The sequence below is a fragment of the Arvicanthis niloticus genome, chromosome 13 (genome assembly GCF_011762505.2).
Source record: "Arvicanthis niloticus isolate mArvNil1 chromosome 13, mArvNil1.pat.X, whole genome shotgun sequence".
Taxonomy (NCBI): Eukaryota; Metazoa; Chordata; class Mammalia; order Rodentia; family Muridae; genus Arvicanthis; species Arvicanthis niloticus.
In genome coordinates this window covers 42457343-42471153 of record NC_047670.1, presented here as the reverse complement: position 1 = coordinate 42471153, position 13811 = coordinate 42457343, and the positions used below count along the sequence as shown (strand labels likewise).

General features: G+C 34.0%; 1 protein-coding gene across 8 annotated transcripts in view; it reads right to left on the bottom strand.

Moving 5' to 3' along the window:
• Phf20l1 (PHD finger protein 20 like 1) overlaps positions 1–13811 on the bottom strand; it is a 70816-nt gene that overhangs the window by 35535 nt on the left and 21470 nt on the right. For 4 of the 8 annotated variants that reach the window (XM_034516050.2, XM_034516045.2, XM_034516053.2 and 1 more), the window contains 4 exons: positions 9898–10111; positions 9275–9403; positions 3700–3782; positions 44–293 (listed from right to left, as the gene is read on the bottom strand). In XM_034516050.2, coding sequence (XP_034371941.1) covers positions 44–293; positions 3700–3782; positions 9275–9403; positions 9898–10111 — 676 coding nt within the window. Of the gene's footprint in view, positions 1–43; positions 294–342; positions 3783–9274; positions 9404–9897; positions 10112–13811 lie in introns of those variants that run through there. The other 4 variants (XM_034516051.2, XM_034516048.2, XM_034516054.2 and 1 more) reach the window with 2 other exon arrangements.

Sequence of the window (13811 nt, the reverse complement as noted above, 5' to 3'; positions counted from 1 at the left end):
CTATCTTATAGGATAAGTAACTATTTGTAAAGTCTGTGCTCACTAGTTTTATTTATCACTGAAGAAAGCTGAGATACAAGCGTCAAATCCTTGGCTTGTATTAATTCTGGGGCAAGTGGTGACTTAGGGGTTTTTATACACCCAGAAGACTCTCCAGATTCATGTTTGCATTTCTTGCTGCGAGCCTTCCCTGAAGACAAAGTTGAGGATAACAGTGCAGGTTTCTGAGTGTTGGCAGAACTGCTAATGACAGCTTCATTTTTTTTCTGACTTTGAGGTTTAGGTGAAATCGCCTGAATAAATAATAAAAAATTGATATTTTTATTTTGGTTTCTTCATTTTTCTTCTTGTATTCTATTTTTGACTGTTAAGCAACTTTAGTATCCAAAAACATTGTTAAGCAACACATAACATTTCTATTACAAATGAAAAACCAAAAAGAACCCCACAAATTATTAACTAAAAGTTGAATAGGCTGTCTTTAAAGGGATACTATCAATTATGAGTCCATGTTTTTAATGCCCACAAAATTCTTCCAATATTAAATATTCTATTGGACAAACATTTCAGTATTAATTTGAAACTTCTCTTCTGAAACTGTAATTGTCAATGGTATTAAAACAGCTAGGTAAATAAACAAAAGTATTTTATATTTCAGAGTGTTGAAGAACACAATTAAACTCCTGCCTTTTAGAAGTGATTTTTATAATCTGTCATCAAGTGTGTACCTCAGCAGACAGTTTCCCTTTAAAGAACAATCTCAACAGGAAAACAATGACCAAATTAACAAAACATTATCTTTAACTCGTTTTAGTGCTGAAAGCTAGTTTCATAAGCAAAATGCATCATGAAATCAGAGCCACCAGCAGTAGAGAGTTAAAAGACTAAAAACAATACAGAACAAGCAACAACTACAACAACAGAAAAGAGATAAAATGTAAGTTAAAACATTGGATTTAAAAACAAAATACGTCGCAGTCTTAGATAAGAGTTTTTACCTTATTCCTGCCAACTGATACTTTTGAAAAAAATTAGAACTTTGTGAGTTCTTTCATAAAGAACATTTAATCATGTGGCACTAAATTCCCTGCACATGTAAAAACATGTATGAAGGTATCTATTCTTAAAGACAACAGAAAGCAGCCACAGTGGATCCATACTCTGTCATCCTGGAATTCCTACTTTGGTTTTCTTGCTAGTATCTAACAGCAAAATATGAATGAAATAAAGACTTTGAAAAACTGATATTATGGCAAGCCACTATAAAGAGTAGAGTTGCTAGTCCTATGAATAACATGCCTGTCCCCAGGAAATTATTTAGTTTCCACGGATTTGGGAAAGGGGAATGTTCATCAAATTTATAACCTTCAGTTTTCTAGAATATGATAATTCACTGTCTGGGGACCAAATAGATAATTCTATTCCCATTAAAAGGTACTCAGACTTTGGTGGTGGGAATTATACATTTAATATTAAATATGGCTTCTATACTGAATGTTCTATAGATGGCATGCTAGGCATCTAAAATAAAAGACCATGTGACAAGTGTCCCATTCATTCAACTTTCATTTTCTACTCTTGAATTTTCACTATATATGTGTGCAAGAAGAACTACCATTTGAAAAAGAACTCCAAGACTAGAAAGTATTCCTAAGCTTATCATAAAAGGTGTTGCCAGGAAAGTAATTAGAGCCATTACTTGTAAAGAAACAATTTTATTGTTCATCTTCACATACGTGAGAGACATCACTACAGCATCCATTACTCTTGAGTTACAAAGTTATAAAACAAGATTTTAAAACTTAAATTAATAACTTGATAAGGTGCTTAACTTCTAAACAAGGACAAATTAACATTTTTAACCTCTGAATTATTATGCATCAAATGCAAGTTTTATCCAAAAGTAAATATAACATGACATTTCCCTAATACAATTAAATAATCTATAACTAATAATCTGATAATGGGGTTCAAGACCACAGTCTGAATCTTTGAGAAATATAAATTCATTAGTACATCAAATTGTGGCTATAGGCCTGTTATCAGTCTGTCATAACTGGCATTGTAACTCCTTAGGACAACAGAAGTTAGCAACAATCAAAATTTCTCATTTAGGTCTCTTGCTGATACCAACTGAGATAGTTAAGAGCTTTATAACTCGGCTTTTTAGCTTTAGAAGCAAGGCTAACAAATACCATAAAAATTAAGAGTTTGGTTACAAAACATTTTCACATTGAAGTCAACCTGAATGACAAAATAAAAGAGGGAACAGCATGATGTTCCTTAAACTCTAGAACATTTACAAAGATTCAATTAATGATTATTGGTCTCTGTTACAAAACTGGCAAGAACTTTGAAATGTTTTGAATTATGCAAGTACAAATAGCCGAGTGCTCTATTTTCTTTTCTTTTTAAAACTGTTTCTCTAAACTGGTTACTGAATTCTAAACTAACTTCCCACATATAATAAGTACTTTTCACAATCACATTTACCTCACAGATTATGTGTAATGAACAATTGACATTGTAATGAATTTTCCAGAAATATTTTATTACCCAAGTCCCTGATATATCGCATTCTGAGTATATTGTAACAGTTGTAGGAGTACAAAATATTGTTATTATCTGGGACGTTGAATATAGTTATACACAGTAAAAAAAAGTTATTTAAAATTTGGTTCATATACTGACAAAAACGGCAAAGACTTAACCGTTTGATGCTCACAGAAAACCAGAAGGTACTAACATATTGATCTCAATTTAAAAGACCATTCATTTAATACAACATTAATGGAGGTACCAAAACAATGTACTGCTTTCAAATCAGGCCAGAATAAACACTGAAAAACTCAATACAATATCAATTAAATTTGGGCTATTGTTTAAAACACATAGAGAGAAGAGTAAAAGATCCTCATTTTAAAGTCTTATTAGGCTACTAATAAAATTAAGATAATACAAAAAGGATATATTGAAACTACATTAAGGCTCAGATTTTAAAACAGGAGAACCAAAGAAATCCAGTTATGGCTATTACTGTATTCATACAGTGCCTAAGCAGTTAAGCCCTTAGAAGATGGAAATGCATGCACAGCTCATTATGTACAGGTACTGTGGGAACTTGAAGGGAGCCAAGGCCAGTTCTAGCAACTGCAACCTGCAGTTTTAAATTTCTCTATTAGGTGGTTTAAGACAGACCCTTAAAAGATTTTTAAATTCTCTTTTTTTTATTGTAGTTATTAAAATATACATCCTAGCAAAAATGTATGGCTCATTGATCAATTCATAAAACACAGTCTAAGAACACCAACTGTTACAATATAAAAGAAACTTCTTATAAAAGAAGCTTAATTTGATGTCAAAAAACCCTGTTTAAATCCACAAATGAAAAGTATTTGTGTAAGGGCCTTTTTGAAAGCTAAAGGTGTCCAGCTGGAAGCTCATACCCTGGGATGCCTGTCTCCAGGCCTTCTAATTGTGGAGACAATGGCTTTCATGTCAGTTTATGGAGAACATAAGCTAATACAGTCCATAGCTTATGTGCATACTTGGGAGAAGGCAGAGTTAAAAGTGTCTCATCAATGAGTCAGTGCTCTATCCCCATACTGATCAGAGGGCAACTGCCATCACGTGGTACTACAGCTCCGTGAGTGACCTTCCAGTGGGACCGTGAAACAATCAAATGCTACCATTTCATACCTGCTCCAGGACTGGAGCTGTTGCACTGCAGTCTTCTCTTTTTTCAGCACCATCTACCCCAACAGCTTTGGATGCCAACAGACCTTGAGGAAAAATTGTACAAGAATGGCTAGTTAGGAAAAATACTGATTTCATTACAATAAACTTCTACGGGAGTATTTTCAAATGCTAACTTTCAATAAATCCAAAGACGCTTAAATTTGAGAGTTGTTCACACAGTTGAGATTGTTTTTTTTCTTTTTTATTTTACTTTTAAGATCCTTAAATACATAATACTTATTCTGAAAAACAAGTTCTGGTTTCAAAGTGTAGTTTAAGATGTTTCATATTGCTAATACTTATAGAGTAGCATACCACTCTGCTACATTAGTTTTCAAAAAGCATTTCTAAATTTTAATTTCACTTATACTCTTTACCCTTAGCTTTGTGTATCTATGCTCACTTATGCAGTTATCTTCTTCCAAATGTTTCAATACCATTTCTTGGACTTATTTTATATGAAAGGGGAAGAATGTCTTCAGAACATCTGGCCTGACTTCATTTTACACATGATGAAAAAAATGGGAAGTTCTAGATTTTTTGTAACGTACATCCCTAACACTGGATTTAAAAAAGACAGAAGTCTTTATTTATGATACAGTTATTTTCAGAAAACATCAAAATTCTGCCTTAATAAAAGCATTTACTTGGATACAATTCTTTGCTCATTCTGTCAGTACCTTTTATGAGACAAGGTTTATCAAGCCTTCAAATGTACAACTATCCAATTTTATGGCTACTTTGTTTATAAAAGGAAACATATAACAAGTGATAGCAACTGTCAACTTGCTATAGGAATTTTTATCACCTTTATTACTGAAACTGTTAACATTAGATCATAAGGAGAGAAAAGGTGCCCTGAAACACTAAAGGACAAATTGCTATTTGTTGGGGGCCGACTTTTAGCAGAAAGCGGCTATCAGCTTTGCAGCCATCTTGAGCCATATACCCTGACATGTGACTTGGATTACAATAGCCTACAACAGCTGAGCACACTCCGATAATCTTGGTTTAGATACCTTGGGATTAAAGGTGTGTGAGATTAAAGGTGTGTGACTTAAGAGTGTAATTTAGAGATAAGGTTTAGAGACAAGACCTAAGGGCATGATTAAAGGTATGACTAAAAGGCATGGCTTAGAAGTAAGACATATAAAAGGCAAAGGCAGACAGTAGAGAATCAGACATTAGGGAGACACAGAAGAGAGAACCAGACACAGCAGAAAGAAGACAGGTAGCAGGGCACTTGGAAGAGAACTTTGAAGAAGGAACTTGGAACTTGGAGGCACTAGGGACTAGGGACTAGGCACTAGGAACTCAAGACTTAGGACTTAGACTGAAGAATAAACGGGATTGAATTACACTCTGTCTGGTCTGCATTCTTCAAGTCCATCCTCACTCTCGCTCTTGCTGAACCCCGACCCGCGGACTGGGCCGGGATAGCGTGGCTGCCCCAAACGCGGGGCAGCCCGGGCCTCAACATTTTGCTCAGGCCGAGACATTTTTTTGGCCGCCCCAACGTGGGGCTAGTGTGGACCCCAACATTTTTTTGGCACCCGACGTGGGGCAGCATAGACCATAACATTTTTGGCGCCCGAACAGGGACTTGAGCTTAGGTCACAACATTTTAGGCCGCCCAAAGTGGGGCAGCATAGGCCACAACAGCTATTCACAAGGCAACATGGCTGAACTTTCTCATATAACCACCCAAAGGTGTTAAGTAACCAAGATGGGAACACACATATTCATATGACCTCCTTAAAGTAGTAAGAGAGACAAATGTCATCATTAGGCAGAAGGCACACTGGCTTTACTGAAAAGCTGAATATCTACACCTAGTCTGAAACAAAGAGGTGCAGCAGAAGCAATGATTCTGATACATCAGTGACTGGTACTCCACTTAGTTTGAGACCACAATCTGTCTAGTTCCTTCACGTCCCACATCACATGAAGTATAGATTTAAATGAGAAATAAAGGCATGTAGATCATTTTATAAAATTTTAACCCACAAATTCAATTCTAATTGTAGATATTGTAGACATATTTTATATAAACACAAAAGATATAGTATAAAATATTTAACATTTAAAACAACATAACACTGTTTTTTTTTCTTTTTCAGCTAACATTCTTGAGAATCAATAAGCTACCTAAGTTTTTATTAATGATATAGAATCAAAGTCTTTTTATGTTAGGAAATGAGCAGAAGTTCTATTTTGTAAAGCTATTCAAATATAACAAATATTTGCCATTCAATATATTAATAATTATGTCTTACTGTTTTCTTTCCTAGAAGTGATAGAATGTTTTTTACATTCATCAATAGATGAGATGAATTATAAGCTCAAATTTTAGCATATGGTACAAGTTGTAAAAGAAACAAAACAATCCATCCATAACTTATTACAATAGTATAGTTATTGTAATAAGTATAAGTCATAGTAGTAAGTATAGGCAAACCGATTAAAAGTTATTTCTATATAATTGTTGTAAAGAAAAAGGAAACCCTTTAATTTGGCCAGACAGTAATGAAGAATTTAAGACAAACTAATTTTAAATACTACTTGGTACCTAGAGCATTCAAAAGCTCCAAATATACACAGTAAAATTTTATATGCTTGAGCAGAATATCAACTTTAAAAAAAATACTAGGCATAAATAAAAGTGGACACATGATAAAACAGGCGCTTGGAGAGCAGGTTCTATGTCTGCCTGGAGGGACAGTCCAAATGCAATTATCTTTCCCTGCCAACATTCTAAGGGAATTTTAATATTCAGAGTAAATGAAAATTCAAGAGAAACTGACACAATTAAGTTAACTTTAATCATTTCAAATACTAATTATCAGTACATTAGAAACAGGCTCTGCTCCAGGAGACTGTCTTAAAGAATGCAAGAAACAGCACCAGGACATTAAAGAGTGAGTAGAAAGTGAGCATCAAGTCATCATGAATCGGACCATCAACCAAAATCACTTCATAATGATCTGCTTCACAGACAAGCAGGAGGCCAACGCTCCCTGGAATACAAAGGGAGTGCTCAAAGAACAAAGAAGTTGAAATTTTGGTGAAATTTATGTCTGATGAGTAAATTTAAATCTCAGGATATTTTTCAAATTTTTCAAAAATGTCTGACATTGCACAAACATTTCTAATTTCAAGCAATGTCCATAACAATTAGAGTACATCATGTGTTAAGTACTATTCTTAATTCCTTTATGATGTGTACAGTTACTATTTTCAAGTCCACTAACAATTTATTTGCAACTTGTTTCTAAAGTTATGGATTCTGGCTTTCAGTAAAAAACTGTCTACCTTTAAATGAATGTTATGTATACCATATGATAGAACTATCACTAATGCATATTACAAATTCAAAAACAATAACCAATTGAGAATACAACTTCATTTCTTTCTAGTTGCAAACTTTGAAAACATCATCACTTTGTTATTCTTTCTACTGCAGTCAGGTTAGAATCACCATAGAATAAATATGAAGAGAAGGAGAGGAAACAGTGTATCATCACAGAATTAAACTTATCTAATGATTGGTTCACTAATCTTTGGATACACTCCATCTATAAACAGAGTGGAAAAAAGGAAAATAAGCAAGAACAAACTGCTACAATTCTTCCCACTCCTCTCTAGTAAAGGACAAAGAGACACAGGTAGAACTTGGTAAGTTTAAAATACAGCAAGATTCCAACATGAATCTGCCATTTTACACTAGTTCTTATTTTTCTTCACAGACCACAAATGAAATACACAGTATACAAGCACACCAGAGGCTAGGATTCAAGACAATCCTATATCTACTGTCCTTCTGCATGGCATACTTGTGACATGAAATTAAAAATGAAAGCAGAGATAAACTGCTAAAAGGATTGTGATATATTTAAATCTTCTGAGTAAATAAGGGGGGGGGGGAGACCTTAATGGCTTCACATGGGTAAGATTTTGTGTTATTCTGTATTCTGTTGTCAACCATTACATTTGACATTCCTAAGGAAAACTGGAGAAAGTCCCTTTACAGAGGACCTGAAGTGTTACTAAGCAACCTGGATTACAATCTGTGGAACAAGGTAAAGGTTCTTTTAACTTTACTACTGCCTCTCCAAGGCCATGCAAAGATAATGCATCATGTGGAATCAGCTGGCTTCTCTTTTAGTTTTGTTATTTTTTTAAATGTTGAGCTTAGTCCTCCTATCCTCCATTAAGAAATTTAGAAGCAGGCATAAGTGAAAGCATACTGGCTAAAACTAAAAGCAGGTTATGTGGCTGAAGGAGGAAACCCATCATGCTGGGAAGCTGGCAATTAGCTGTATCCTGTCAGTGGCATTTCCATCTTCCTTGGTCTTGAATCCTTCAACAGTGCAGTTTCAATCTTTTTATCACAGGAGTGAGAAGCAGCTTTCCGTTCTGCCCTGCAAGCAGCACACTGAGTTCTGTATTTTAAGCCACAACTTAAGTCTCAAGTTGACAGCAGAACAATCAATTTAGAGAAGAGTCTGGATTTCTCCAAGACTAACAATTTCTAAAGAAAAGTTACTATAAACAAATGGAACAAGCCTGATGCCCTCAGTGCAGAAAGAAATCATAACCCTGTCACAGAGAAGCTCACAAGAGCCCTCTGCTCTAGCCATCCTTCAGTAAGTCTTCTCTTGAAAAAAGATACAAACATAATTAATATTTTTTTCCTGGACCTAACGGAGAAGCTAATCTTCAAAATAATTAAATGAATGGCAAGGAAGTTTCATTCAGTTTTATTAGATCAAAAACCCTTGAAAATATTTTGTTCTGAAAAATCAGGTGTCCAACTCATTAAAAATGGTTAAGCGTTCCTTTAAAGTATACTTTAAAATGAATTACAATCATAATCTCATTTAAATACTAGAAACATATTAGGCTGGCAGCCTACATGTGTCAGGTGTAGCATGACTGGCACTAGATATATTTCAATTCCCTCTTCTTTGAGCACTAGCCTGGCTAGGATTGTAACTTCCTCAGCCCTATACCACTACATACTACCTTATAAGAAGGTACTCTAGAGACCAACCTCAAGAAAAAAAGCAGGAACTAACAAGTGAGTCAGAAACTTAATTTAGTCAGATATTCATATTTTTATCACAAATGGTTCCATTCTTAAGTAAGCTTTGACATCTGTGAAATTGTTTATAAGTAAAATATTCAAATCCATGGAAATAAGGCCATCACAAGTTGGTAAATGCAGACAACCCCATTTCTGACAGAAACTATTCCCACCATGGAAATGATTTTAAGACTATATTCTTGTAACATTTGAGCTTATTGATCCTCACAACATCCCTGTGAGGTAGGTAAAAAATATGTGCTATTTTTCACATTTTATAATAGAAAGAGCGGACAGTGTTCAGAGATGTTTACTTTGAAGAACTAGAAAGTAACCAACTTATTACACTGAGCCAAAAGATCCATATTCCTTTATTAAAAAGAAACTACACTAACATAAAGCCCCTAGTACCCCTTACTCCCCACCATCAAAAAAATCATTGTAGTTTACCAGTAATCTTGTTAAGTCGAGCTCTCTTTGCCTGAAATGAGTTGCCTTGATTATTTTTCCTCTTGTTTGTTAATGTGCTCTCTGGCTGTGGAAAGACGATCTTTGGAACGCTGTCTATGTGAAGTCCTACTTTTAACAGAACACATATATGAGAGTTTGTCTGGAATCCAAAATTAAGACATATAATTAATAGATAACAAGTTAGTAAAAGCATTTGTATGTATATTGTTTAAAATCAAGTGCTTGATTATGACTTAAACAAACACAAATCCCTCGGGATTCATCCAACAGAAATAAAAGCATACTACGTAGTTATTCTTGAAGTGAACCTTGAAGAGAATAACTCCCTTCTTCTTCTATAGCACACTGAAGCACCACAATTCCTTACAAACCAAAACCAAAAATTTCAAACAAATCAAATGATTTATACTAAGAATACTGAAAGGAGCTAATCTTCAGAGTTATATATATGCTGATAAAGATAATAGTCAGTCACCCTATTATGCTAGGAGCAAATAGTTTAATTCTAAGTTCAAAACTACAGGTAACCAAAGGATTTTGGCTGATTTTCTACCTCAGTTTACCTGTGTCACCAGAAAGGAAAATAAGAATGTATTCTGTACCAAATGGTTCGCTAGATGTGGGTAGCTCTTCCTTCTTCTCAAGCTCTGCTGTGACTATGCACGTGGAGGTCTCTGCCTTCTTTGAAGGTACTTTGAACCATTTTCCCCCATCTCTCTCTTTCTCTTTATTGCTGTTAGCACTGGTTCGGGGTTTAGTCCCTGTTTTGTTTTTCGCTGCAGCTGCAGCAGCTGCTTTGACTAAAGCAATCCAGTCCTCCAAAGAAAAAACATAAAACATGAAGTATTAAAAATTCAACTTTAGTTTCACGAATACATTAATATTATAGCATCTTGACACTACTCAAACATACATACATGTACAAATTAAGCTAACTATATTTATGTGGCAGATTATCAGCATAGCTGAGATTTTAGATTAATAAACCAATTAACTGAACTGAAAATGAAAAAATATTCAATGGTAAACAGGCCTTGGATAGGTTTTTATTTAATTAATCAAAACAACTTTAAAAGCCTGTAGAAAATTTGGAATGCTCTGTGACATGCTTCAACATTTCAGAGTTAAAAGTAATATTAGTTTTCTTTCTCATAATACAGTAGACCACACAGAAGAGAATTACACTATATAAGTATTGAGAAAAATATTTTACTACTGGACAAACTACTGTTTCTTTTTAAGATGGACATACTATTTGATTCAAGAATTTCTTAGAAATAAAATTATGATTTTACTTTTTAAACATTTAAACTTTAGGATCAATTTATTATACCCTTTATAATACTAGTAAAAAATTTTGTTAGTTGCTAAATCACTCTTTTTTTTTAACATGTATTTGTTGTGGGGTAAAAGTGGGGAAGTGCACATGCAATGGCATGCTTGTGGAAAAAATTTGTAGAAGTCCTTCCACCATGTGGGTTCCTGGGATCAACTCAGCTCACACTAGGTCATTAGACTTAGCAGCAAGTGCCTTTATTTGCTGAGGCATCTTCCCCACCCTAAATAAATTTTGTTATTTTTAGCTCAAAATTCTTTATTGTGAAAGTATAAAACACTGTAAAGAAGCATCAAACGGTTCTATATAGACTTTTAGTAAAAAAAAAAAATGTGTTTTAAATAAACACTCATAATGTTTCTACAGAGTTAATATTTCTTTTATGCCCCTAAAGCACTGTCTAGATGGATAATAAAGTTTATCCAGCTTGCATAGTTCTCATTCTACTGAATATAATTTTATAACATAAAATGAATTTAATTAGTAGATTGCACAATGAACATAAGCACTACTGTTAACAAATTTAAACCAAAAATATAGGTGCTAACTATTCACCCTTGAAAATACACTGTGAGGATAAACAGGCCACTGCAAATAACAAGTGTCTCTACAGTTATCTCTCTCCTCTATCATTGATAATCTACAAGTATCATGTGATTTACCTAACATGTTTCTTTGTGCATTTTCTATTGAGTGTCTAAGAGTAGCAGAGTATCAGTCTAACATTAAAATACAAAAGCTGATAAAAGAAAAGAGGCTAGTCAAGGAATTTATAAAGATATAAAATTAACCATAAGATAGTGTGATGAGAAGGTATAAGCCAAAAAGATTAGAAGTTCAATGTTATCCTAAGCTACATAGGAAGTTCAAGAACAGCCTGGACTACATAAAACCATCTTTAAAAGGAAAGAAGAAAAGATGATGTGATAGGACATATAAAATACCATAAGATAACAGAAGAGATTTAATCTGACCAAAAAGAAAAACTAATGGGAGACTTCACAGATAAGGGTATAGGAATTGGTCTCTAAATGTAAAAATGAATAGAACTGGCTTGGAAAATAGACAGCTAAAAAATGGAAAACAAGTCTTCCATCAAAACAAGATGTAAGACATTAAACAAAGGCAAAGAAGCCAGTGTGTAGAGGAACCAAGATACCTACTAAGGATTTAGGTGAAGAGGAATTAGCTGGGAATGGCCACAGCTAAAGGCTGAGCTTAAAGGCTCACAATGAAGTATTGAGGAGAGAAACTCATCAAAGGAAAACCAAAGATAGGCCAATAAAGCAGATGAAGAGAAGTAAAACATAACCACACCATCATGCAGCATGGATGTAGGGTCCACACTGCAGCTGTTGTGTTTGTTTGTTTGTTTGTTTGTTTGTTTCAGTAGACGGAGCAATGTTAGACATGGTTAGGGCTAATTTCCATCTCAAGTTTCTTTCTACCTTCAATACTCAAAAATGCTTTTTAATCATAAATTGGTTAATCATGGCAAACACTATAGCCATATGATGAAATAATTACATCTAGTGTTCTTCCCCTGAACTGTTACACAGAAAAGCTTCATTGTAAAGAAAGAACTGAGGATGCTTTCCCAAGAATCAGAATCAATGACATACTCAAAATGCTCTGTAGCCAACAGAACAGAGCATTAACAATGAACACAGTTTCAAAATGAAGGTCTGAGTCAAAAGTCGCTTGTAGGTAATAGCTGAATGAAACATCAGTCATTCAATTCACTATGCTCTGACCTTCTCAATTGTAAGGTTAAAAATATCAACCATGCATATATGAAAAGCTCTGGGAACACCAATAAACCAACAGATGCAAAATATCAGGAAGGTGAGTTGCAAGGGATTTATAACCATTTATACACCCATCTTCAGTGCATTTCAATACACACTTTACATTAGCACACTTTCCAAAAGAATGAAGAAGGTGTGAGGCTGTGTTTACAGACTTCAAATTTAAATATGCCTTAGTCTCTCACCCTGCAATTACTGCTGCTATGCTTAAGGATGGGGCATCAGAGAGAACAACAAGTAGTAAGATACCTTACTAAGTGTGAGAATGGTCTCTATCCTGGGAAATGTCAGCTTTATAACTACAGATCAACACTACCATTCCATTCATAATTATATACAAGACAGGGAAAAGGACAAGGCATCTTAGCTTGGATAGTCACTATGTCTACCATACTATACTCCCAGTGAAGAACAATGTCTGCAAACAGTTTAAGAAGGCCTACAGCTCACACTTCAACAGAAGCATTTCTAATATCTCTCAAAAGGGTCAAGCTATCTTCAAAATGCAATCAGAGGTGGGATAGCATCAACCAACTGCCCCAAAGTCAAAAGCAACACCCTTAGTACTTTTATTTGAACTTTAGAAAACAAATCTGGAAGTTCATGTACATAAAACTACTATTAATGTCTCATTTTACATGGGTGCTAAACAGGGCTTAGAGAAGAACATTTCCACTGTAAATTTATTCAGTGTGTTATTCTTTTCTAAGTTAGTATAAGATGCCTTTCTTTATATTTTCATAAAAGGTTTCTCAAAGTATTCCAACTCTAAAAAAACTCAGCCTTGCCTAACATATAGTTGTGGAAAAAAAAACTTATAAAATAATTTATAAAATACGTAGTAAATATTTTAAATCTGTATATAATTAATAATTATAAAGAAAAATAAAAAATTAAAAGGAAATATGTTGCCAATCAAGTACTCTTTAAGTTTTATATTTTGGCACTGATCTTAATTTTAATGCACATTGTGATTGGACTAAATATTTCCAAATATGAAATCCAGCAAATCTAATTTCGATAGTTATTCAACCACAAAGCACACTGTCTCTATTTGAAAATTCAATGACAAATAAGAGTGTCGGTTCATGACCTGTGAATAACTACAGCTACAGAGTAACAGTATTAAAGCAAAAGAAGAAATGTATTTAAAGATATGTAGCAGTCTATGCTAAAAAGAACACCACTAGATGATTAAAATATTTCATTAATATAAATAAATGCACAGGAGGAAACAAAGTGATTTATTGATTGAAAGCATTTTTACTTTATATTGCACTTATATTTGCATAACTGATCATCTTAGAAGCAATCACACTTTCCAGAATACTCGAAAATAATTATTTAAAATATGAAATTAGACATTTGCAGA